General features: G+C 35.7%; 1 protein-coding gene across 5 annotated transcripts in view; it reads right to left on the reverse strand.

Moving 5' to 3' along the window:
* CCDC171 (coiled-coil domain containing 171) overlaps positions 1–26,833 on the reverse strand; it is a 153,702-nt gene that overhangs the window by 77,221 nt on the left and 49,648 nt on the right. For 4 of the 5 annotated variants that reach the window (XM_063320554.1, XM_063320550.1, XM_063320552.1 and 1 more), the window contains exons 11-20: positions 25,174–25,277; positions 22,238–22,327; positions 20,149–20,349; positions 18,097–18,264; positions 15,993–16,181; positions 11,000–11,504; positions 10,137–10,253; positions 5,096–5,322; positions 4,255–4,437; positions 2,346–2,531 (exon numbers count right to left, since the gene is read on the reverse strand). In XM_063320554.1, coding sequence (XP_063176624.1) covers positions 2,346–2,531; positions 4,255–4,437; positions 5,096–5,322; positions 10,137–10,253; positions 11,000–11,504; positions 15,993–16,181; positions 18,097–18,264; positions 20,149–20,349; positions 22,238–22,327; positions 25,174–25,277 — 1,970 coding nt within the window. The remainder of the gene's footprint in view (positions 1–2,345; positions 2,532–4,254; positions 4,438–5,095; positions 5,323–10,136; positions 10,254–10,999; positions 11,505–15,992; positions 16,182–18,096; positions 18,265–20,148; positions 20,350–22,237; positions 22,328–25,173; positions 25,278–26,833) is intronic. The other variant, XM_063320553.1, reaches the window with a different exon arrangement.

Consider the following 26,833-nt stretch of genomic DNA (forward strand, 5'->3'; position numbering starts at 1 on the left):
GTGGTTAACTGTGGGGAAAAAAAAAGCTTATGAAAGATTTCTTCAATTTCAAAAACCCAAATGTAGAGCTCAAAATAAAAGAAAGTCCTTTTACCCCTTAGTATCAAAGTAGTTTGTGTTAGACTGCTACTTGAATTTAGGAAGCACTTATTCATCACAGGTTCAGAACCGTAAAAAAACAACAATAAAAACTGAAGGCGAGATCATGATTTAGGAAGTACACATTATAAAATCACCTATGCATGATGAGAAAAAAAATCAAGAAACACTAGATCATGAATGTGTGTTGCCTTGCTACCACAACTGATCTTGTTTCTTTCCTTGATACAGTCACAGATACAGACTGTTACAACTACAATGCCATTTTGGGCTAACTATTATAATAAACGTCATGAAGGAATCAATAGATATTAATCAACCTTCTGGAATTTAAACAGAAGTTTAGGGAGAGTAGACGGCAACAAATCTACAACTTAAATTTGGCCCAAGTCTCCTCCATGGAAAAGACTGAGAATTATGGAGTAATACATTTAGAAAACCAAATCAGTGTAACTGTAAGTGGTAAATTTCAGCTCTAAGGCTTATTTTGTCAACTTTCTTAGCCTCCATCCTAGTACAACAGCTATATTATTACATTGTATTGTATCTTTACAGCTTTCAGCTATAAGCAAGCATTTTACACGATATCAAGCTGTTCCAGTAGCAAATAACTGCTAGCGGGTTGCAGAATTAGGATGCCATTTAGGATCACTGCTGTCTCAAAATTTTGTATCTAGCCTTTAATTAATAAAAAAAGGAAGCTGTGAAATCTAATTCAGTATCCAATGATCCATGTAATATATTTGTTTAAAACCCCATCCTATATTTTAAAGCCCTACAAGTGACTTTTTGTTTCATTTCCTCTGAACAAATGTGAAGGTATGTTTTATATAGGAAGTAAAACATGGTGAAATATCATGCATTAATGTATAAAGAGTAGACCCTAATGAAAATTTCAAATAATATTTGTCTTCTATTCCTTCCCTTCTTTATGATCCTAATATCCACTTAAAAATCTTGAATCAAGTATTTCCCAAAGAAATCAAACACAAATCTAATGGCTTATACATACTGTAATTATAACTGAAATAAAAAAGCAATAGCATTAACAAGAAACCTAACTTAAACAGTAGACAAGCTTATTCTTACATTGAAATGAAACAACCAAAATTAGGGGACAGGGAGGGAAAAAACCCATAAAAACCAACGGGTAAATCGGAAATGTCTTTGTCTTTCACCCTTAGTGAGGTAAGGTGTTTTTAGTAAATAATACTGTTAATGAAAACCCTCCTTAATAAATTTAATAACATCCTTCAGCTTCCTCCAGTGTATATCAGTTCAAACTTCGACCCTGCTGCAAGTCATCCTTCTTGACATCCATTTTCACTGTTACGTTTTCAACAATGGTTTCTGACATTCCTACTAGTTTTGTAGCTTGTATCTTTTTGGTTCTCCTCCCACCTCTTGACATTTCTTATCACTCCCTAAATTTTCCTCAGAATCACAAGTGCTTTCATTTCTCAAAATACCAGTGAAGCAGTCTCTTTTGCTCAACTATCAATTCACAGAATAATACTGGGAGGTGTAAAGACAGTAGTAGGGCTGAAGAGCAGACACAGGCAGTAAAGCTTGCTTTAAGTAAAAAATAAATGAAAGATGCAGAGCTCAGGTCACCACACATTACTGGCCTGCCATCACAAGGTTCCTTCCCTTCCCATGTGAGCTACCACCTGGTTTCAAACCTTTTATTCTCTCTTTGCTCCTTGATTTGCAATCAGAGATGCTAATAACATCATGTTTTTCCTCATTAATCTTTCTAATGTCTGGGGAATATTCTAAATCCTGATGAAAAAGGATCTTTCTGTACTCTGACCTATCATATTCCAAACTAACAGAGGCATTCTCTACCCTAAGATTATATTCAGGAAACAGCTAATCCAGGTTTTAAAGTATTCTTATGATCTCTATCAAAAAATAAAGTATTCCTGTATTTCTTCCTTCATTTTACCTAGAGTCTGCAAACACCTCATGATAGCTAGAACTGCTGTCTCTTACGTAGCATTTAAACACCAGACACTTCAAAGATTACACATACTGGTGTACACTGCCCAGTCCCAAAAGCAGAAAAGTGAAGTTATACCTCTAAGTTTCATCCTGAAAGTGTTTTCTGAGTACTCTAAAATTCCAGTGGAGTGAGTAGTATGTGTGCATTTACTCCTATAATTGTATTTGCACAAGTGCAATATTTGGCTTATTCACCAAAAGGTAAATTGCTGGTGCCTGTTTCAGAAGGATAATCGTCTTACCTTTACAGTTTCACTTAAGACTTGGTTTTTATCTGCTTCTTCACTGGAGTGCAATTCTAGCTTATTATTTAACTCCTGGAGTTGTTGTGCCTGTTCATTCAAAAGCACTTGTGCTTGATGCTCCCGATGTAATGCATTATTTAATTCTTCACATGCACTTTCCAACCTCTCATGGGTGATCAATTTCTGATAAGGGAAATAAATTGTGTTTGATTGTGTAACTGAATTCACTTGTTTACATGCTTGACTTTCAGAGTTCCACTTGCAAACATATCAAATTCTAAAACAAAAGCATGCTAAAGATGAATACTTCGGTTTTTTAACATGAAGACAGATCACCGAACAATAAAATGTCAGGCAACTTTGTCCACTGTATTTTTCAAAAAAGCATTCAGGGTACTGTAAACAGTATGCATTCATCATTGTATTCAAATTAGCACCCCAGGTTATAAAGAATCAATATTTAGAAGCAAATAAGCAGATCAATGTCCCACATTTCAGTGCATATCTTATTAAATCTTGTAAACGTCTTCCTGGACTCTTTCTCCCCTCTCCAAAGTGTTCCAGAAAGAAGAAATAATTATTCAAGGAAAATCATCATCTACGTTTGAACAACAACCTAGAACGTAACAATTTCATCTAACTGTCCCAGAACTGTAAGGGAAAAGAACATGCAAACAAAACTGCAGATGATTAGATATAACCTTTCAATTTAAGTAAAAAAAAAAAAAAATCCATTTTACCAGCTAGGAACAGGAAGGAGGATGGATGTGAAACCATCCATTATATATTCTTTGCTTGGAAATGTTTCGATTGGGATATACTGACAAGTTGGCCTACCAACTAGGCCTCAGGATCAACACTGGGCACAGCTGCAGAAAGTGCTGCTCATTCTGGGACATGACTGTTGCAGTTATACGGCCCACCTGTAAAGCATGTGTAAGAATCCTTATCCATTCACTTTCTCAGATAGCTCAAATGTGGGCTCAATTCTGAATGCAGAAAAAAAGCACTGGAGGAAGGGTACCCAGCGAACCTCCAGCACGCTAAAAGCAAGACAAGTTTCTTCCCTGAAGAAGGAAGGGCTGAAGGCACAGTTCCACGAGTATGACAGGGAAGACACAAAATGGCATAAATCCCTCAAACACTGTATCCATTACTTTCTATACTATGGCTTCATATTGTTGAGGAACCTTTGTCTCTTCTCATTCCTGTCGGAAAGTGCTATTTAAAGGTTAGTAAACCCATAGTATTTTAATAAATCAATCAGTGACAGCAAAGGGTCCAAGGAATTTGGTATATATGTGCTACTGAGAGTGTAGAGGAGGGCTTTTTTTTTCCTTGCCATAAACTTACTCCTTACTTTCCTTGCCATAAACTTACTCCTTACTCCTTCCCTTTGAGCACCCACACTCAAATTTGCACTGATTGGCTGAGGATATCACCCATACTCAAAGATACAGTCAAATGTCTAGCATAATATTGAGGAATATCCATGCAGAGTTTAAAATACTACATTTATGCTTTATGAACTTCTCATGAACGTGCTTATTGCATACCCTCATTCCACCTGTCTTTACTCTGTTGAAGTGAACTCTATAAATCCTTTCAACATATATAAAACACACCGGTACTTTCAACATATGGAAGAAAACCTGGACTGATGAAGACCAAACATGTAATTTACACAGAGTACCTCTTTTACAAATCAAAGAAAAACTCCTGCAGTAAGGACATACTTCTAAATACATCTGACTTATAGTTTAGTGACATTTACAAGGTAAGTTTTCTGGAAAATTCATTAATGGTAGATTGATTTCATACTTGTTTTTCAGAAGAACACAAATCAAAAAATGTGTAAGAAGGAGGATGTCTTGTAAGCAGTCTCCTTTAAATCAAATATACTTACAGATTGCTTAAACATATTTACTTGCTCTTGCAGGCTCTGGGCTTTATCAGCTTCTTTCTTCAACTCACTGAAATTCCATTTGAATTCTGCAAGTTTTAGGCGCAGTGAGCGGCGTTCCACCTCTGCTGTATGAAGTCTTTGTGTAAATTCAAATATTTGCTTCTGCAAAGATGCTATGCTTTTCTGTTAATAAACAGAAACAAATTCACGTGCTATAAAATGTGCTACTTTAGCAATAAAATCAATAACATTTAATACACAAGCAAATTAGACAAAGCTGCCATTTTGTCCTCCATTTCTAAAAGACACACATGAGTTAAAAAATGTGAACTTGTTTCACCTAGTGTTGAGGGTTACAGAAAATTCTGTTTTTAAGGAAGTACCTGTTTTCACGTAAGACTCACAATAAAAGACAGATTAGGTGAGAAAGCATTTATCCTTTCATTTTGGTTAAAGGAAAGAAGGGTATCTTTACCGAGAGACGGAACAGTGGGAAGGAGGGAAAAAAAAAAAAAAAAAAGAACCAACCTTAACGTTTAGTTAAAGCCGAAAGCAAGTTTGTTCTTATAAAGTAAATACAATTTTGATAGACCTTCAAAAAATCTTTTTCTTGGATATATCAAATCTCATCTTGAAATTCTTTGACAATTAAAGATCTATTCACACCCTAACACTTTTGGGTGTTGCAAATGAACTTCTGATTCTCTATATAGTTGACATCAATGTAATGGACTCATAAACAATCTGAAACAAAATTAACAGTACTATGAAGAGAGCTTCACTATAACACTTACGCTGTGAACCTACTGTTTACGTGAAGTAGCACTATAAATATGCATACCATAATGGGTAGTCTGTCACACAGTCCAGCTTCCAGGGCCTGCCTATTTATTCTCTGAAGTCCATGAGCCAGCCTCTGTATTAAGGAGTCTTTCTCCAGATAAGTAATGCTCCTGATGCTGTCTGCTGGAACAGTCTCCATTATTACATTCAGCTTGTCCATAAGTTTTGAAAAGGAGTTCCTGGCTGCACTTACAAGTAAGTGTCCAGAAAGCCAGGGATTTGGATCTTTAAGAAACAATAAAAAAGAAACATCAAGTAGGTTATTAGTTTGCAGGGTTTTCAGTGGGAAACAAGCAAGAACAACAAACAGCATCTTCAAAATACTCAGGAGGAAATTTCCATTAAAGAGTGGAAGATCGAGCTCACCAGAATATCTCAGAGAGACTTTGGGACAAATTCTGTATTTAACAACGAGCGCTCCTATCAATCTTTAAATGGAAGGGTAGGATAGGATTCAAAAGAGTATGATTTGTTTGTCAAAGAATAATTTTCCAATTGTTTTTATGTTGTCCTCCAATACTGTACTTTCTTAAGTCTTTCTTGGGTGCTCTAATTTTGTAATTCAGAAAACATGTAAGATGGATGCAAGCCAGGTCAAGTATGTCAGATGTGATGGCACATGGTAAATAATTTTATCGCAATATTTACAATGCAAATTTCTGAGGGTTTCCTGACTCCTCTTCCCTCCCCTCTATAGATGTCTAAATCATTTGCTGTTCAAAATTAGTGAGGCTTGGTACCTTAATGCCATACTATTTATATTCTGAGACAAGAGAATATAATTTACCTTATTCCAAGGCAATTAAAATTTTACAGCTACAATTACTTATTTCCCCACAGGATTTTGGTAATCATCCTTCTCATATAATGGACTTAAGGCCCCAGCACACCCAACATGTCCTGCTTACTGCTAGATTCATCAGGTCTGTAATTAATAATTGTGTTTAATGTTGATAAATAAAATTGTCAGTGCTCCTTCCACTAATTGGTATTCCAGATAACAGTTAATAGGTTTATTTATGCCTTAATAAAAGTCTTGTAATTTAGTTTTCCCTCTGCTAGGCAGGTCTTAATCTGTCATTACTTGTCTTATGATACTATCAGTGTAAGATGACAAGCATGGAAGAGCTTATTTACATTCAGTAGTACAGCAGATCTCCTGTTGCTGCAGTGAATGAAATATTTACTTAGGAGTATAAACAGAAAAAAATAACCGTAGCTTTTTTAAGTTAAAGAATTTCTTTTTATGCATTGCAAGGATAAAGACAAAGGTGCAAAGCAAACAAAACGTGATTATTGATATTTTTAGATTACGATTCTCATCACAAAGAATATATTATTTACACATATGAGATGAAATTTATCTATAAGCAAACAAAATAAAATCCAAAAAAGCACATGATAAAATCAAACATTCTTTTTTCAGAGCCATTCTCCTGCTTGGTTTCAAAATACCACCATTCCAATGATTCCAGTGCTTAACTGGAGTATCATTTTTGAGTACATGCTCTCAATAATCCCAGGTAGTAGTAAATCTGTCTTTTTCTCATGTGTAAAATAGCACTCTTTCTATTAATCTTTAAAGCTAAAAATCTCATCCAGCATTGTTACCTTGCAATTCAACCAACAAAACAAAAAAATTTTATTCTCGTACCCAGAAGAAACTGCTATTCTAATGCTCTGTGTACTTTTGCCAAGGCTCCTCTTTTTTCCTTACATTGGTTCTCTATTACTGATCACTTAAAAGATAAGCTACTTTCATCATTTTAACTCTTATGACAGATTATCCTGTCCTACCTGTCTTTCAGTTTCAAAGACCATCTCTTTTCTCCAGACATGATGCATTCACTAGTTTGAATGTTTAGTTAAATTAACCTAAAATTAAAAGAACATCATTTGTACTGCCTTCCATTTAAGATGACAACAAAACCTTCTAAAAAACTCTCCTTTGATGTTATTTCAGTAAATAACGAAACAAGGATGTCAATGAACATCCTAATATTTCCACCTGGTATCTCATTTTACACGAGATAATTTTCCTGGCAGAAAACACAGTATTTCTCCATATGTGCAGTACCTAGGATGGCAGCCCCTTTCCTTACTTCTAGAACCTCCAGCTTAACTGTATTAAAAACGAATTAATAATAATAGTTCAGGCAATTGTGTCATTGCGTTGTGAAATGATCATTCCATTCCATTTCTCGTTATTCAGTATAGTTCAGCATCCACAATTTAAGGCACTTCCTTGGGATTGGGAATAAAAAAGCAACTCAGCACCTCTGTTTAATTTTAATGAAAAGCACTTTGGAGTAAATACACAAAAGTATGTTGATGTAAGTTACTGACTGCTTTGAAAGATGAAATGAGAATATAATGCAATTCCATATGGAAGTGTATCTATAATGATTCGGAAGAGAATATACGGTTTAAGTATAAGCATTTTAAGTACCTGCCCAGGAAGGATCAAGGAACTACAATTAAAGCATTAAATTATGTACATTGTGATGTGCATAAGAAATTATTAACACAAATACAGGTATATCACAAAGACTAATTAATTCTTACATTGAACAAATGAAGAAAAAGAATGAAAAGTGGCAAATCGTCACTGACAGATGAAGAAAGAATTCTTCTTTGTTTTGGTAAAATAGAACAGTCAGCAGGATGAACTTAGTAGTACTGCACAAGACTAAAATTTTCATGCAAGGCTTCAAAAGCTTTGTGTATGTAACAGTTGATGATATTTGTGTTCAAAAAGCTTGACCTTTACTTTCTCTAGTTTATCGCAGTACAGAGTCTCTTCAAATAAACTTACAAAACTAACCTTACAAAAAAACAAACCACATGAAACAAAAAACCCCTACACTTCAATGAACTTGTATTCAAATTAAAGCTAAGAGATCATGCCAAGACATGCTGGAATGAGAACTAAACTAATGAACAGTGTGAAGAGAAATAATCGTGAATGTCAAACCAAAACCACATTTTTAAAAGTTAAAAGTACAAGAACTGTGCCTGAATCACCAGAGTGCACAAGCAAAAAATTTCCAGTGTTATCTGAGTGATCCGGGTTTGGTTTCTCTCACCTGCCTGAAATGGTTCCTCAGAACCAAGCCATCTTTAAAAGTAATGTTTAAGACACCGAACCAATCCATATTGTAGATCCAGGTAGCACCTACTCTCTCCTCTGATGTGCAGTCTAATCTGGAACTGCCATTATTTCAAGTTCTGAAGACAGCAGATGCCTCTTAGATTGCCTATTTACATTAATAAAATTTCAAAATAATTTAAGTCAGTTTGAAGGTTTAAATCCTATTTGAAATATGACTTACAGAACATAACATAATTTCCTAAGTATGCAAGCTTTCTTTCAAATATATTCCTTCAGAGCCTTATCACTTCAATACTTCTGGAAATTTCATGTCAAACTTTAAATAATTTATTACTATTTTTCAAACCAAAGGTTCTTGGGAGACTTTTGATCTCATGAGCAACAGAATTCCAAGTAATGCATGAGCAGTTAGATCTTGAGGTTCTGTGAAAATGACTTAAAAAAGAGATAACTATGAAAGAACCACCAAACTGACTGACCATAACATTCTCAGCATGGCTTTTCCTAATTCTCAAAATCTAAACTGTGTTGAGTACAGAGGTAACAAGTAAACGGAGTCCACCCGAATTCTCCTATACTTCAATACCAGCAAAGTATCATGAGGTTTAGGGTATTCTAACTAGTCGTTTCAGCACATCAATGTTGCTGTAAAGCGTCTCTTAATCCTTTTTCAATTTGCTGTTCTTACTCAATACTCTATACACAGCAGCACTTGCAGTATAAACCCTATAAATATTCAGAAATACAGTTCAAACTTTGTTTTGTATGGATGTAAATTTAAGTTACTGAAAAAAGGATGATAAAAGAATAGAGCACCTGAAACGGTATCAAAACACTTTTGATTCAATGGCTGACTTCTGTTACCAGGTTACTGTTCAAGCTTCTGGGAAATATACCACCTTCTCTCTGTCCTGCTATTTCCCTTTATTCATATAAATTTATCCTTCCTTTAATATCCTTTATTCTGTGACAGAATTGTTGGGACTTTGAAACTACCAGGTATCAAAGAACTAAGGATGACAGCAATGCAGAGGAACCAAGTGAGATCTTATATCAGCCCTCACTGCAAAGAAATTAAGGAAGATAGTTAACAGCTGGGAATAAAGAGGTGACATTTCCAGAGACTGGCACTAAAATTTTCCATAGGCATAGCAGAATTCTATATGACGACAGACTGAGAAAATCAAGGAATCTAGACACAAATCTAACTAAGCGCATACATAGAGAGGGAACACAGCACAGACAAACTAAGGACTGCTATATGTTGTTAAAATTGACAGCATTTTATCTCTCTCTCAAAAAGCACAAGATAGCAAGTAAACCAGATGAAAACAGTGTCCCGCAAACTCAACTGCTTTCCAGATTTGGAAATTCTAGACTCCTATCATATAAAACACAGCAGGAAATTATTTCCTTTCAGCAGTGGTAATGTCCTAGGTTGAATATGTGTCAGTTTTAGGGCCTGCACTTAAGAAATGCACAGATCAAATAGACAGAAATGATGTAGATATTATCTATGGAAAAAAATTAGGTTGAGCTTCCATAAAATACTTCTCAAATATTAGCACAGTGGAATCAGATAACTAAGAAGCTTGTAAGTATTACTTCATTGGAAGCTTTTAAGAACAAGTTAACCAAATATCTACTGGCGAGGTGTAGATGTTTTTTTTTCTATCTCACAACAAAGCAGACAAAACTGTTCATATGCTTTCTAGAAGCATTCTCCAGCCTTCTGTTTCCATGACTCTATATACTGTAATGATAAAGTATCATATCACCAATTAAAGAAAATTAATCTGTTCCAAAAATACAGCTCTCCAGAGATTTGCTCCAGAATAGCTTAGATAAAATCCTAAAAATGGAAATGATGTAACCACCTGATGATTTTTTTAAATCTTCTACTACGAGAATAGACTTTTAAAATTACCTGGCTTGTTTACAACATCCTGTAATTCTGTGACAGAACTGACTATTGCAGCAAGGAGGTTAGAACTAGTAAACCAGTTGAGTACTTCAATGCAGTGCATTTGTTCCTCATCGTGACCTGTGAAATAGAATTGGAGCTAGCAATAAAACTGAATAACTTGGATAAGACACAGTACCATCTCCAGCTCTTTCAGAAATTGACCAAAACTAAGTATGCAAGCCACAAACTAATTCTTCTTTCAGGACAATTTAAACTGTATGCTTCCAGAACTACTGAAACAGAAGAGTAAACGGATCTTCTAGTTTGGGAAACATTTTTGATAGCATTTATCCTTGTAGGGAGAAGCATGATCTTGGTCTGGTAACAGAAAGGGACAGGGGGACTACATAATCTCTAAAGAAAAAGTTAGAAATCCTGTACTAATATTTTACTTGAATCAGAAAACAACTTTTTGCATTTTAGTAGAAATAAATATTAAAAGTGATTAATAAAAGAAGAGGAAATATATTTTCAAAAAATAAGGTGATGGTCAATCATTTAGGAATATTACAAGATATTTACCAAAGAGAAGATGCGGTAGCACCTAGCTCTGAAATCCGTAACACCAATGTCAAGGATATTGAACAGTATGAGTTCATGTGTGCAACTGTAACTTTTCTTTCAGTGCTTAACAGACTAAGCATCTCCTTTTAGGGGAAATTACACTTGTCAAGAAATCAAGAAATTACAAATCCAGAAATTACATTTTTCAAAACGCCATTAAATTTATCTTTACACTCTATTTATAATTACATTACTATTTGTTACTCATTAACCATGTAATATGCCAAAACTCTTATCAAAGAAGAAAACAATTAGCTTACTTGGCAGATTATGCTTTCCTTTGGAGTCTCCTACACAAACTAGAATTCTAATGCCTTCTTTGAAGCCATTTACCCAGGAGAAGAGGGAACTAGAAGACTGGGATAAAACTTTAAGTCTGTTAGCTGCCAAGACTGCAATCACGCCTCTTCGGAATACATGAATCAGGCCTCTGAATTTTCTTTTCTTCAGATTTGCTTCATCTTGATTATCTTCCTCTACATCAGAGAGAGCATGAACTAGGGTCCTAATCTCCTGGTTCACTAATTCATAACTGTTGACCTGATCCTGAAGGAGGTTTCTTTGGGAAGACATAGCACATGATCGGCCATACAGAGGATACAGGGCACCTGCCAATAGAGCACAGGCTGCCAGGAGAGATGAATGCTCCTTCTGAACCTGCATTAATGTATTTTTCACAGAAACATTTTCAAGGGCCAGCTTCTCCCGTCTTTTTTCAAGGACATAGATTTTTTCCTTGTTTTTCTCTGCTGTTTCTTGGTATTCCTGTGGTAAGGGGAAAGAACAAGCCCAGAAAAATAACTAGAAGACATTTTTTAAAATAACAAAATAATTTTTCCTAGATAAAAGCTAAAAGAAAATTAGTATTTTTTTTCACATTCAAATAACACATTAAAGGAACAAAAGTTATTAGTAATGACTGTCAAAGCATCTCTCCTAGCAAACAGTTATAGAACCGGATAAATGAAAACAAATCAATAGCACAAGGAAAATTTGCACAATCTTCAACTCCAGATTTCTGACAATAATCCATTAGTACTGTGATAGCTCACAGAAAGCCCAACAGTACCTGGTTGTCCACAATATACTTTTATGAGTTGGCTTAACAATAAGTAATTACATGCTCCAAATTCAGAAAGAACATTGCTCTTCAAAGCCAAAAAGAAAGTTAATGTAAGAAAGGAAAAAAAGAAAGACGACTCTGGAAGATAAACCTAGACAGATTGGCAGCAGCTGGGAAAGGGGAAGTAAAGGTGATCTCTTAATTACTTTGTAATCAACCCCCTACTTATATATTCACAGATTAATTAGCTCTCATACAGAATTGAGTTTTCAAAAGAAGAGTGTAATACAGATATTTTTGTTTTGATTACTACCATTACAGATTTTTTTCAACTTACAGATCATTTTTTCTTTTCCTCTATATGCCCTGAAACAGAGCAAGAGGGAGATTTAAAACTGTAAACCAGTGTAGCAAAATGAAGAGAGTAACAAGCCAGGGAATGCCAAGACTAAGGTCAGACCATGCAGACTGGTTGCTTTGGCAAACATGCAGTTCTTGCACAGGAATCAAGGCACTCTGCTGGGACCTCAGAGACTTAGATTGGCTTCTTGATGCATGACAGTCCTCTGTGATTGGAACAACCACTTGAGGTTACATTTACACAGGATCCAGTGATATAAGGAGATAATAAATTTTAGGCACTGTTCAGAAAGAATCCACAAGCTCCTGTTACATGCTTGAGCTCCAGTTACAGTACATGGACACAAAAAGGCAAACATGAATTGAAATGATAAGTCCATATGATGAAGAAAAGACAGCATTATGCTAAGTTTCAGCTACCTCTCAGAGCTGTAAGCCATTTTGTTAAAATGGGGAGAGGGTATTCCTGTTAGCAGTGGCCAAAAGAGAAGTAAAATGGTATCATCCAGCCACATTCCCATGCGTTTTATTTGGTACAGGTCCCAAGCAAGTGGTGAAGAGGGCACCTTAGTTTCTTCTCCCTCATCCGTCCTGCAAGCACAACAGGGGAAAAAAAGAAACAATACACCTACCCCTAGAATGGAAATAAAAGATTCCATGCTTCCACAGAGATGTACCCTAGTCAGTTCAGAATGTCTTTGACCAAATAAATATTTTATTATTTTTTTGGAAGAGGGCGAATTTGTAGTGTTATTAAAATACTTTCAGTGATACAAATATAGAGTAAGTAACTAAAAGATTTAATTACAAAATGCAATTTACAGGCCTCATATGTCACTTTGCTACTCTAAAATTAAGTATAAACATGTACAATACTTTCAGCGCTACTGCATTATTTACAGTGTTTGATTTTTATAGGAAAAAAAAACTGATAGCATGACTGGAAGGAACTGAAAAGGTAAGCTGAATTTAGAAAACAGCTTATGGTTTCTGGCCATCACAGGTGAAAGGCCAATATCTGAGTAAACAAAGTGTGATCCCTACAGGGCTGTTGGGCAGCAATACTAACATTCAGTGCTCTGGCTAATTAAAACTTATTTTTTAAAAAAGCTTAGTGTTTTAATACTTATGGTTATATCATAATACGCAAAAGGGAACAAAACCATCTCTGACTACAGATATGTAAAAGTTTTGTAAGAAAATATACCTTCTTGGTTTTACTGGATAATAATTGCTTTTGTTTTACCTGACAGTTTCTATTCTTTTCTTCAAAGCTTAAAAGCACAGTTTTTGAAAGGGACATAGAATTCTTTTCTAAACATTGGCAAGCCGGCTTCCTTCAGTGTTTGAGCTTTGAGGGACATCTCACTGGGTTGTAGAGCTTGGTGGATTCCAAGAATCCTTAACAAAAATCAGGTGCTACTAGCGACACTATTTAATTCTACTTCTTATTGGGTCCTTACCCTTTATTCTGGCATGAAAACAGAATTGGAAACTAGAAATACAATGACACTATGACTTCAAAACACTTTCCTATATTTCAGCTGTTTTTTTTTTCTAAATATATAGATCTATACATTGAAATAAACAACATCAGCACCGCTTTCCTCCGCTTCTTTCCTGTGTTTTAAGTACATGGGCCAGACATGTCTACCAAAGACTCTTGGTGGGTCAGGAACAGTATAGTTATGGGTACTTCTCCTTTTGCATTGATTGAACTGATTTTTGATACAATTCCAAGATACCACAGCCTTTTTGCTAATTCACATACCTTGCTGCAAAGCAAGGCTTTCAAACAAAAAAAAGCCAATAAAAGACATTTTTTTCTCTCCAGAGGACTCTTCCCCTTTCCTATTTAGCAAACCTTTTATTTTTCTGTTGAAATTAACATTTTTAAAGTAGTTACAGGATTTTTCTCTTACAACATGTTTTTGCATGTCAGAACAAAACCCTTCTATTTTAAGTGGTTGCCACAAAAAAAAATGAGGACATATTAATAAATGTCCACATAATAAACAAACATCAACTGATAGTTAAAATTCAGAGGACATTTCCTACGAGACTGTGTACGGTCTGAATAAATAACTTGTGTGAGGCTAAGGAACAAGCATAGTAACATTTTCAACATGGCACACTATCAAATCAAGAGGACTGCACTCCTGCTACAAAAGGCAAGGAAAAGGGATATGCATTTTAAGCTCCATTGACTCTCCAAACATGGAGACCATGAACAAAGAGCAGTATCTATAGAGTGCCTTTTTTATTGCTGATCTGTGATAAGGCCACTTTGGGAACTTCTGCCCTACAGAAAAACAGCGAAACTGCTTTCTGATTACACCATCCATCTGACCTACAGTAACGGCTGTGAAATAGTACCTATTAACATCCACTGATCCCATCTTAGAGTCAGGGACCCTGAACAGTCCTGGCTGGGCACAGAAACAGTGGCAGGTGTCATTGCTACTAAAACCTCCAGATTTTACAATGTTACATTTCAATCCTAAGGAGACCATTCTGAAAAGCCCCAACTCTCTACTGCAGTTCTAAGAATCCAGAACAATAATTTCCAAGTCACACTACTCATGTTGCTGTGCAGTTAGAGCTCTCAGTTAACTACTGAGTCTGAACTGACAGTTCTGAGTTTGCCTTTGCACACATAGCAACAACTGAAAAAACTGAAGAATTGTCAACCCAGGAGCTTTGAGGAAAAAATGTCTAGAAGAAGGCATAGAACACTGGTTGAAGACAAAGGTACAAACAAAAGGATGCATCCTATGATGTACCATTAGCTTGGAGCAGGACAAGAAAAATCACTCATCTTCCCACTCCAGAAAGAAACTATCACCTACAAGAGATTATTTCATTTAAATGCTTGTAATTAACACTCTGATCTTTGGATGGAAAATACAGCAAATGCCTACTGTTTCCTTGTAGTGACAGAATAAATGTCCTAGAGTGATGAGACCCACAGTTCTACAATAAAATACAAAAAACTGGAAAGTACATTCCACTTACACCGGTTATATGTTTCCTATAAAATTTCACAAATAAAGCCTGTTAAAATAATTAAATTTAAATATTGCATTCTGTATCTTTATGTAAACACTGTCACTCAGTAGTATGTAAAAGATCCTTTCAAGACGTTCCGTAACTTGTGGCACATTTTTCCTTGTCTCCTACAGAAATAATGCTACAATATTTGTCTGCACACCTCTGATCCAACAGGGCAGTGATCTTGCAGACAAATATGGCTAACAGGCTCAAAATGCAATAGGTAAAAAGCAGCCAACTCTTACATAAAACAAGCACTCAGGATTAAGACAGCCGTAAAAGCAGACATCCATGAACCCTACGGATCCCAGAAAGGGAAAGGCTTAATCTGGTATTTGCAGGCCCAAAGTCAGTCACAAAATAGAAATCTACAGGAAATGAAACTGTCTTCTTCACAGATTGACACGAAAGGGCAAGGAAGGCAAACTGGAACATGGGATGGAAAAAAGATAAGACAAAGTTTTGTTGAATCATCTAAGTGTATACAGACATTGTACTGCCTAGATAACAACGCTACCAGCTTGTACTCCAACGCTACATAAAAATAAAATCACCAGCAACTGCTAGTCCAAATTAAGCAATTAATTTGTGGAATGTTTTAACAAAGTAATTTATTTCTTATTATAAGTGAAGTTAATACCAGCATAATGTTGTGGTTTTTATTTTAAAGATACACTAAAATTCCCAAACAACCTTAAATTGGTTAGGAGCTTAAGTTACTGACATAATCCATTAAATATTTACAAGAAAAAAAATACCAAAAGTTCACAGCACCATACCTGTGCCCTTGCATGAACTTCCCCAAGGAGACCTGAGTACTGCTGTTCCAGATACGTTTTTTGTTTCTGCCAACAGCTTTCCTGTGCTTTCATCTGGTCAGCCATTTTGCTAAAAGCATCTTCCTGGCTCTGCTGAAGCTCCTTCATAGTATTGGACTTCTTCTTACAAACATATTCTAGGTGAGATATCTGCATGACAAGCATTTAAAAAGAAATTCTTTCACCTCTCAAAACACCTTTTTTCTTTAATTCTTCATATTAATTTGAGCACAGACTATTCCAACATAAAATCTAAATTGTAATTTCTTCAACATATTTATTAATACTAAGTAAAAGCCTTTCACAACAAATTCCTTGAATCTTGCAACAAAACTGAGACATATTTTGGAATAACAAATTTTCATTGGTTTCACTTTTGCCATCTTCAGACCACCTCGCAGACATCTGTTGCTTTCTTTTTTGGAAACCTGAACTGGACACTTCCCATGTTTTTTGAAACAAGTGCATTAAATCTTGTGCTGCTAAATTAGTAATCTTGAGTATACCAGTCCTTTAGCAGTTTGCAAGGATTGCAAGTAATAATGAAAAAACAGACCTTAATTTTATTTTTTCTTTCATTGGAAAGCTAAGACATTCCATATATTAATCAGTATTAAAATAATTTCAGGAAATTTTGGCATACAGAATGTTTTTCTCACAAGGAGCTCATTAGTTTATGACGTGTTTTCAACAAGCATGAAGGGATTCACTCTGTGGTTAACTTTGCAGCTCCCATGCAAACTAAATGAAGGAATGAATCAAACCAAATAATGACCTCTAAATACTCAATGCCTACACTTTGTTACTAGAGAATATCAGCAAGTTACCTTCCAAATAGCTCACACAAAGCTGCAGAAGAAAAATTTCATTGTCAGAAAGCAGGTACAACACGGGTAACAACACTGCCCCAAATCCCTGAAAAGCGGGTAAGTACACAAAAAGAGCCCTAGAGACCTCAAAATCAAATCTCAATAATGACACTAAATTAAAAAGCAAGAAACAGTAACACACAACTGCCCCCAAACACTGTCCTGCCATTTCCTTTCCTTCTCTACTCCAAAAGAAAAATAGAAATGTACCTCCAATCTGCATAATCCAGATTTTATACTATCCCTCTTTAGTAATTTTCATTGACTGCTGGGCTATTTACTACATGATGGGCCAAGTCAAAACAATTCACTGTAACCAGCGCTGTCCCCTACTGCGGCCAAAATAGTGGTCACAATTCCAGCAGATGAGAAACGTCCGAAAAAGCTTTTCCGTTCCTATGCCTCAAGAACAAAATGTCAGGGCAGCTAAGATCTGGGATTGCTCTGCTAGACTATAGGACTGGCCTGATCAATGGAGCCAGAACATGAACTGAAATCTTAAAAGAGTGCCGTACGTTAGTCTGTGGAGCCAGTTTAAGTTATTTAAAAAGAGGTCTTATCTTTCCTAAAAATGCAGGGATTTCTGGGAAGAAAGGCTGTGTAAGCTTATTCACATTAAAATCATTCAGGAAAGCACAGCTTCTCCCTTAAACAAATATTGGCGTGTTTTATAAAAATAAGTACCTTCTATTGTATTTCTGAATACAAATTTCAGAGTCCAAAAGTTACTATTAAACCAAAAAAATACACTGGCATTTTTTCAGATAGTACCTCTGAATCACAAACATATAATTTAAAGATGATGTTCCTGGAATAAGCGCATTTTGTTTCTGTTTTATGCTAAAATAAAGACTTGCTTTATTAGTGTAAATGACTAAGTTCTTTGAATTGCTTCATCAGTAAGATTAATTTATTTTCTTTTAATTAGGTCCCTGTGGCTAATATTGGCTAGTACTATTAGCATGTCCTGCACAGAAAGTGGAGCTTAGAGACTTCATACAGACTTCAGTCACATTTACATGCCCACAGCAATGGCATCAAACTGAGTTGTAGACAAGCCATAATTAATGGTATTGAATTATTAACGTCCAAATTCTTTTTGAAATAAGATGAATGTCAGTCCTTTTTAATGATACTGTGATGTGGACAAATGTCACTGAATTTAATAGAGGTAGCTGGTGCCTAAGGACACTTACCTTCTCATTAGCCCTGTTGAGGTCTAAGATCAGGGCATCAACATTCTCCTGCAAGACTGCACAAAGCTCAGACCAAGAGAATCTATCTAGGATGCCTTCTGGTTGTTTTATAAGCACACAGCCTGCTACCAAACGCTGGTATAAGCTATGGAGGAAGGTTAGCTTCTCCTGAGACAAAAAGAAAAATTAACTGTTGTATCTGAATAGTGATAGAATCCAAAGAGATGCTATCATATGTGTAGTAATGTGCACAGCTGAAAAAACCCACAAAGCTCATTCTCAAATCTTTTCAAAATTCAATTCCTTGTTAATATTTGCAGTCATACCTATTAAACCCAGAGAAAGAAAACACTTTTTACAAAATTTGTCTTATTACCCATAGTATATAAATAAAGAAAGCTCAATCCTGCAGCGGTGACAACCATGACCTGATACAGATAAAAATTTCCATGCTGTTAGTAGATGCAAGTTAATCATTCATGTTAACACTTTCAGGTACATTTAAATTGTATCCACTGCATAGCATGCAGAAGTCTGATTGGCTTGGCAGCACAGCACACTGTTTATACAAGTATCACTCTAAAATCTTTTAAAAGTCGTTTTTGTGTGGATTATGTATGCCTAAATAGCTAGACAAAATAGGTTTATAGCTCCATCAGTTAAATTCCACAAGTCATGTCTCATTCATTTAGCTGATTTTAGTAAGTAGTATAATAAATTGATGCAGTTATAAACACACTTTAGCAACAACAGCATGCAACAGAAATTCCAGCCTTCGTCCTTTTGGTACATACATGCAACCGCGCAACTTTGATTAAAACAACAATAGAAAGCTGTACCTCAAAAGCCACAAGAAAGAGAACCTTTATTCAAAGTCAGTAAACCATTGTAAAGGTTCACGTTGTTTTCCAGCGGCCTTGAATGATGCTTTACATGAAGAAATGGTGGGTAACTGAGACGGGGAACTATGGTTTTTCTGAGCCCTTTCTCAGAATACTTAGGTGCATTTCTCACAATTATTTCATGGTATTTTAGGCAATAAAAAATTGTTGTTTAGTTTAGTTTGACTTTGTTTCTAGATCTCCTAATTCCCCAAGGAAAATCCAGTGTGCCACCATTATTAAATTTTTGCTTGAGCTGTGATAAATCAAAGATGATAATTATCCATTTGGTGTGAAAAAAGGCATCCCAAGACCCAAAATCAATTCACACATGTTGAATGCAACCACAGTGTTGTAGACATGCTGACTTTACAATATAGCCAGGCTTCTCGTTTCCTTCACTTTAATCATTATCTGATGTGTATAACAATTCCAGCTGCTTCATGTGGACACTATTTAAATACCAGACTGTAAAAGAGGTGGAAAGAATGTTTCCTTTTTACTCAGTTGGCATCCATGTCCAAGTCTGTGGAAGTAATGAGCTCAATATGCACAAGTATGATAAAGAGTATCCTTGCTATTGCTCATACAGAACTGCTTCATTGTGGGGAAGAAGTAACAAAATTAACATCTGTAAACAAACATTAAGGAGAGAGATAATAGTTCTGAAATAAGACTTCGTGAAGCAATTCCCACATACAGCAAACCACAATGAGCTGACAGGTCACAAATAAAAATTTCTAGGTTTTGTGGCATGCAGGCAAGAAGTACCTCAATTCCACATTTGCTATCTATCAATTGCCATGTGAATCAGTAATTAACAACACATGATGATGATGCTATTGTATGTTCCAATTGTAAAACATTTTTGTCAACTTTCAATTTGAAAGAAAGAAATAATTGTCAGACGCAGCTCTTTAAATAAATTCAGTTGTTAAAAAATTCAAAATACTGCAAGGGTTAAGCTATTAGTTCTGATACAGAAGGAAGGAGAACCAATATGTCCTGAGATCTTGTAGATATTAAATACATATTTCAAAATGCATATCTTAAAATCATATTTTGGGGATAAATCTGTTAAGACCAATAGTAACCATCTGATGTATGTAAATGTATAAAGTTGAGATTAAATAAAGACCCTTTTTGACAGTCATCTTGTCTCTGGTAATACCTCCACATCCTTCTGGTAAGCCCTGGTAAGCTTCTGGATTTCATTTTCAGACTCTGTGGCACGTACTTTCTCCTTCTCCCAGCATTGCCGTACATTCTGTAGTTCCATTTTTAAAGTTCCTATTAAAGTCTCTCTGTCTGCACACTTAGCGTGCAGATGATTTAACTCTTTATTGGCATCACTTAGGTTATCCTCAGCTTCCTGTAGAACACAGGCATGGAACAGAAAGGCTGGTAAGAGTTTTACTCTATAAAATGTTACCTTATTCCAGTGCTCAGCATCTGAGGAAGTAAACAGTCATATAGCCACATGCATTCAGAAGACTCCAGACTAAACTGACTGAATCTTGTCAGTAACAGAATTTCAAAACTGACAATAGTCCTTCCCCACAGCTTGTAACTAGACAGCATCAGAAATCCATCTCAGAATTAAAAGCTCCATGATGCAGTGACCTTCAGAATCCCCTCTACCCCCACAGCTGAGATGCAGAATCCAGGGACTCAAATTATCCTCTTCAGAGTGGAGAGCTCTCAGAGCTAGTGAAAAGATACATTATTTTCATAAGTAAATCTCTGATCTGTTACTGCTGAGTCAGTATGCAACACAGACAGCTGTTCTTACCCACTATACTCTTTATCTGCATGATAAAAAAAAAAAAGTGAGTTCTCTCTTTGGAGGTTTGACCATGGGAAGACATTAATAATCCAAAATGGTCACAAATTCATCCATTATGTTACCAGTACCAATTCTCACAAGTTAAACAAAGAACTTAGTACGCTACCCCTGTTCAGCCAGAAGATTGCTAAAATGGAGTTGACAGATAGACATGCTTTCCTCTCCCACAAGCACTGGGATTCCAGCACTGCTAAAGTTTGCTAAAGGTCACACTGAAAGCATTGTTTGTTTTTCATAAAATCACAGCTGCTTATATAGGAAATATAACAAAAAAGATACTCCCAAATTCATACGACAAGTTTTATTCTTCTTTATGGAAATATTAAAAGATTAAAGCAAAGTTAAATTTCGAACACAAATGTTTTCAGACTGATCCAGTTTTTACTCATATATACAATTTTATCAAAAAATTTAAAGAGATCAGACACTGGCGTACTGCATAAAAAACAGCACCGTCTGTGAGTAGCACACTCAGTTTTTGCATGAAGAAGACAAGTACCTGTTGCAATGGGTTGCAAAATTTTTAGGTGCCTTACAAAGGTGCAGCAACATAAGTCTTAAGTCTTCTGGACATAAATTAGGAAAGGAAGTTCAGATCAGATGACAGCAGATCATGTGAAAGTATCAATTAATATGAAGATTCAATGAGTGTTTCAGAAGTATCTGTGACTAAACTGAAGTGATAAAGCATCATATCCCCAGCAAAAGATTCTGAGAAACACTGGGAGTAGACACATTGTATTTTGGCAGTAATATAATACACTGCCAGTTGGGAGATTAAGTTTAACCATGACCTCAGGACTTCCTCGATCCCTTGGCCACAGATGTAACCAGACAGGACATTACAAAAGCAGTGTGTCAGCCAAAAACAGAGACAAAAAAATATTTCTTGTCCAGAAACTGAAGAAAAGAGTTCACAATGTTTTTTATCAGTTCCCAGGTAGACTTTACTGTAAGAAATTTTGGGCTGCACACTGTACAACTGTTAAGGATGACCTGATGCTTCATACATGCATTAAGTTCTCTGACAAACATAAACACAAAAAAGTTAACAAAGAAAAGGACATCTTTAATAAAATGTGCTTCCATATGAACAGAGGTAATTAAATTCTCTTCCTGAGCAAAACAGTTAAGACAAAAAAAAATATTACCGATGCCGATTTCAATATAAAACAATACTTTGCAAATTGATAAATCTATTTCAAATTATTTCAGAAGTGCAATCATTAAAAAGATCAGTTACGTAACCTACGGTGGTAACTGGACTAAATAAAGTGGCATGGCTTCACAAAAGCTTGCAAGGTAAACTGGTCTGCTCAACAGAATACAATGATACAGAGACTTATTCTGCTAAATCCACAAAGATACTTTTTGCAAAACTTTCAAATTTTACATTAAGTTCTTGAAACCATACCTTAACATCTTGACTTAAAGCACACATTTTCTCTTTGGATATCTCAAGTTCTTTTGTGATCTTTTCACACAAAGACTTCATTTTCCCAAGCTGTGAAAAATAGAGGTCAAACAGGCTTTTACAAGAAGGCTACATAATCACTTGAATATAAAGGAAGAATTTTGTATAAAAATGTTAAAAAAAATTGTTTTCAGTTCCTTTGACAATATTGATATCCCATACAATCTAAATAATGTGCCATTACAAAAGCACTAAATAACTCTTTTATAATAGCAGTGTCAGAATCCTAAACTGAGTCCACTATTAACTTTTCCGTTAACTCTTAAAATATCTGACAAAAACACAGACTTCAAAATGCATTTAAAAATATAATAAATTCAGATTATGATCTGGGGAGTGGCTTGAGAAAATTAGTTTTCCAAGTTTCCATTTGCAAAAATTGTCCTGCTATGAGCGTGGTCTCTACTTTTTACTGAGCGCTGGATAGTACTCACATACCCATAAAAAGCAGCAATATTCCTGCGAGGCATGGTGACTACTGAACCGTTGGTGGTGTTACAAGCAACCACCTTAGAGGTAGCTCATGACCATAATGTGCACTAGCTTCACTTTCCACTTTCAAGAAAGATAACAACATATCATTACAACCTGTATCTTTGGTTCCCTGATGATGAGGTTAGCAATACAAATGTCTGCAAGAAAGCATCGAATAGAAACGTATTATAGTGCAAGTTACTGCTGGCACTTGAGCATTAAGGAGCAGCTCAGAAGTAAAATAATCCATTTACAAAATTTACAAATTACTTTGGAAATTATATTTTTGTTTGATATCAAATCAGGAGACGTGGCAGAACCCTTAGAAATAATTACAGTGAATTACAGAATGCTACTGGAATATTTCCAGTCTTTTTGTTGGTTTACTAGTCTTCTCCCTCTCCCCAAACACATTCTAGCCTCTGCACTATACAGAAAGTTAAAGGCTTGTTATATGTCAAAAACAAAACACTTTTATACCTTTCAGTCACACAAACAAATCAGATCATTTAATCTAATGTTTAACACAGCAAGTTAAAGGTGACACATGACAAGTTTACCAGCATATTTCACGTATACATTCAGATGTACACATATATTAGTAACTCCACCACTATGTGGGGTCTTGTTGAAAATCTCTCTATAAAAAGAACCACTACGTAATTACTCAAAACTAAACCCTTACTGCTGTGTATTAAAACATCCTGGTTTTATTGCACAGTGCCCTTCATAGTCCCTTTGTGCATTATTGTATTATTAAAAAGTTTTATTACTAAACATATCTAATATATAAAAAGCCAAAAGCAGTGTTATCAATGGGGGCAGGGGTAATCAAGAAGGACAGAGCACTGCCCTTTCTGTGCACCATGAAGGTGCTCGGTGATCTCTGGCTCCATATGACAACTTCAGGGTCAGTCACACGCAGTCCTACTGGGAAGTCTTGTGGCAGGTCATCAGTTGGTCCTGCTCTGCTTGCGATTTATTTTCCTTGACAGTTCATTCTTCTTTCTGTCAGAATACTCTCTTTGCTTTCTTAGCAGCCACCCCCTTGGTCTCCCCACTGCTGTCTCTGGCACAGTTTCACAACAAAGCACATCACTAAGCCAAAGCCTGCTGAGTCGACTTTTCAACTGTGCTGCATATCACGTGACATTCCTCCTCCCAAATAACAATTCGCTGTGGGTAATATGTTCCTAGTTACTCTGCAGCTTCCAGACTTGGGTCTCAGAAGAGTTTCATAATGACTATACACATCGGTTCTCTTATCTCACTGGGAGAGACCTAACAGTGCTTGCTGTTTACAAAAATATAATTGTCTCCATGGTCACTTATTTTTGTGCCCATTGAACAAACTCAAAGGTCTTGTGGGAGACTATTCTTTTCCCAATAAAAGAGGAAAAGCCCATATACTTTTCTTCTGTTTGTTGTTTATTTATTTATTTATTTAAACCTTGTGAGTGACTAGCTAGACTACACATTTGTCAAAACAAAAGACAAAACCTAGAAATGCAAAAAAAACCCAGTGCTGCAATTTTTACAATCTTATCACATCTTGCCTTATTGTATTTGCCAATTTTATCGAAAGATAAGCTAATTATGAGTTTGAACAGAATGCTTTAACAGTGCAGTTAACTTCTCTCTACAGCCTTTAAAGCCACATATTCATAAAACATTTACACCCAAGAGGATTAATTTAATCGCATTAGCAACACAAATGAGAAAATAAATGCAAAATTGTGACTTTTCAGTCAGTGAAATAAAAGGCCAGTAGGACTGCATGGAAAACATTAGATTTTTTCCAAGGGTAAGACTTCCAAAACTGAAATATTTCCATTATTGTCTTAGATAACTTAAAGTATTGTCACAGTCCTATTTTACTCGAAAAGCCCTCAAAATAGCACCAAAAGAGATTTCATCATAAACACACTCATTTCAGAAAATTATGCCAATTTTTAAATGTACACGGGCATGCACATTTGCATATCTGATACCAACGACTGTTGAGGCTCCAGTGTTGTGTATTTAGGAATATTGTGGTATACATGGCCCAACTCTTAAACCACAATCTTTTCATTGAAATCCTAGATAGAAATGGCTCGTTTTCCTGAATGTTTATTGAAAAAGTAACCTCAACAGGGTTAATAAGAAAACAAAAACAAATTTAACTTAAAAAAAAAAAACTAAAAAATTTTCTCTCCCTGTCCCCCCCAAATGTAACATGCAAGTGAAACTTCACTGTAGGGCAAGCTTAGAGAAATTGTAGTGACAGAGATTATTTCTTTGGGTATACGTGAAGCTGTCAACTTGACATTCCCACTCTTCTGACCTTTTTTACAAGCAAAGCGTATGTACTGCTGCTGGCCGAAGGCGATACATATAGAGCCAAACAGTGCAAGTGTTACCTCATTAGACGTATCTTCCAGCTTGTTCTGGTAAGCTGTCAAGGTACACCTCAAAGTCTCAAGGACAGAGAGGCTCGGAGGTTTATCTTTGTCCTTACAAGTGCCTGAAGAAAAATACAGAATGAAAATTAAGCCTTAAAGCCACAGAGAGAAAACTACTCACCATAGATGAGAGGTATTAAAATTAGTTAGGGCTTCCATGACAATACAAAACACTGAACCGCAGCCTTGTTTGCCACAAGAGATGCAGCTGAATAGCCACACTTTCACAGCAAATACATCTGAAAGACATTTGTATAAAAGCTTTAATACAAGATACAGAACTGTAAATTCTGGATTACATTTCTACCTAATGTATTTGGTATGCAGTCGCACATATATTTTCTACTGTGGTCAAGTCTGTGTCATTCAGTCAGACCAGCCAACTTTAGAACCACACAATAACACACTTTGAAAAACATGTTGCCTGCAAGTTAAGTATGTTACACTTTTCCTGACATTATTTTGCTGTTGTGACTAAGCATGCTTATTATAATGCAGTACTTCATTTACTCAAAGCTTTACCGAGCCAAAGATCACATGATTGTTATGCTTGGAGAGGTCTTAAAAACCTTTTAAATGATCTTGAATTTCATTCCAAAGGAAATAGTAAAAAAAATTTATTATCTGTCTGCAAAGTCCTACATAACGTTTCAATTATAAATCTTAAAGCTGATATATCCATTATATACACACTACACTTATTTATTAAAGCTTTAGACAGAGACTTCTGATCTGGTTGCCTTAATTAGGGACATATGAACAAGTTTGAGCATTCCAAAGTCCGTAGTACAATGTGCTAAGAAAGCAAAACAACACTGTATTGATCAGGAGGTCACAAGATGTCAGCTGATATTAAATTTCCAAGCACAAACTATTCTTTTTTTTCTGGTGTTACAGCAAAATACTAGGTTATTGACAGATTTTTCTTCTCAGCATTATTTATATTAGTATGCTGCATTTATAAACTTACTTTGTAACAAATTACAGTACAATCTCTTCCACAAGTCTTAACATGTTCTATAAGCAAAACTAACTTTACTAACGCTAATAGTATCCTTATTTTGCAAAAGTGAAAGAGTCTGTGGCATTTGAGCTCCAGAGAGACTAAACAATCATAACTCCCAGCAGAACTAAATGATGATACAGGTGTTTTAGCACCTCTGAAAGATGAGTGTCACTAAGCAATTTACCTAGGGTGGCTCATAAAGTCAAATCAGACACTGAACTCTAAGCATCTTCTTTGGCTTTCTATAAAACTTTCTCAGCTGTAGGAGGTGCACTTACAGACTTGCAGGTTGGGGTTTTTTTTCAGGAATCCTACGGTTAGTGTTCTCTAATAAGCATGGTACTCTACTCAAAGTGTTATACAAAAAATTATAGATTTGTCCTGTAGGCTATACATAATGCACCAATGGTAGTCAGAGGAAAACATAACACGTATGCAGAAGTCAGAAAGTATTGCCAACAGCCGCTCTGAAAATTTTTTCAATTAATTAGCCTCTTCTCTCTCAACCCTTTTGTAATACCAGAAGGCCAGATTGGACATTAACTTTTCACTTTGACTCGACAGTCAACTGTTAATGTCAAAGTCACACCTAGTCAAACCAATGCAGGTTTC

The sequence above is a fragment of the Chroicocephalus ridibundus genome, chromosome Z (genome assembly GCF_963924245.1).
Source record: "Chroicocephalus ridibundus chromosome Z, bChrRid1.1, whole genome shotgun sequence".
Classification (NCBI taxonomy): Eukaryota; Metazoa; Chordata; class Aves; order Charadriiformes; family Laridae; genus Chroicocephalus; species Chroicocephalus ridibundus.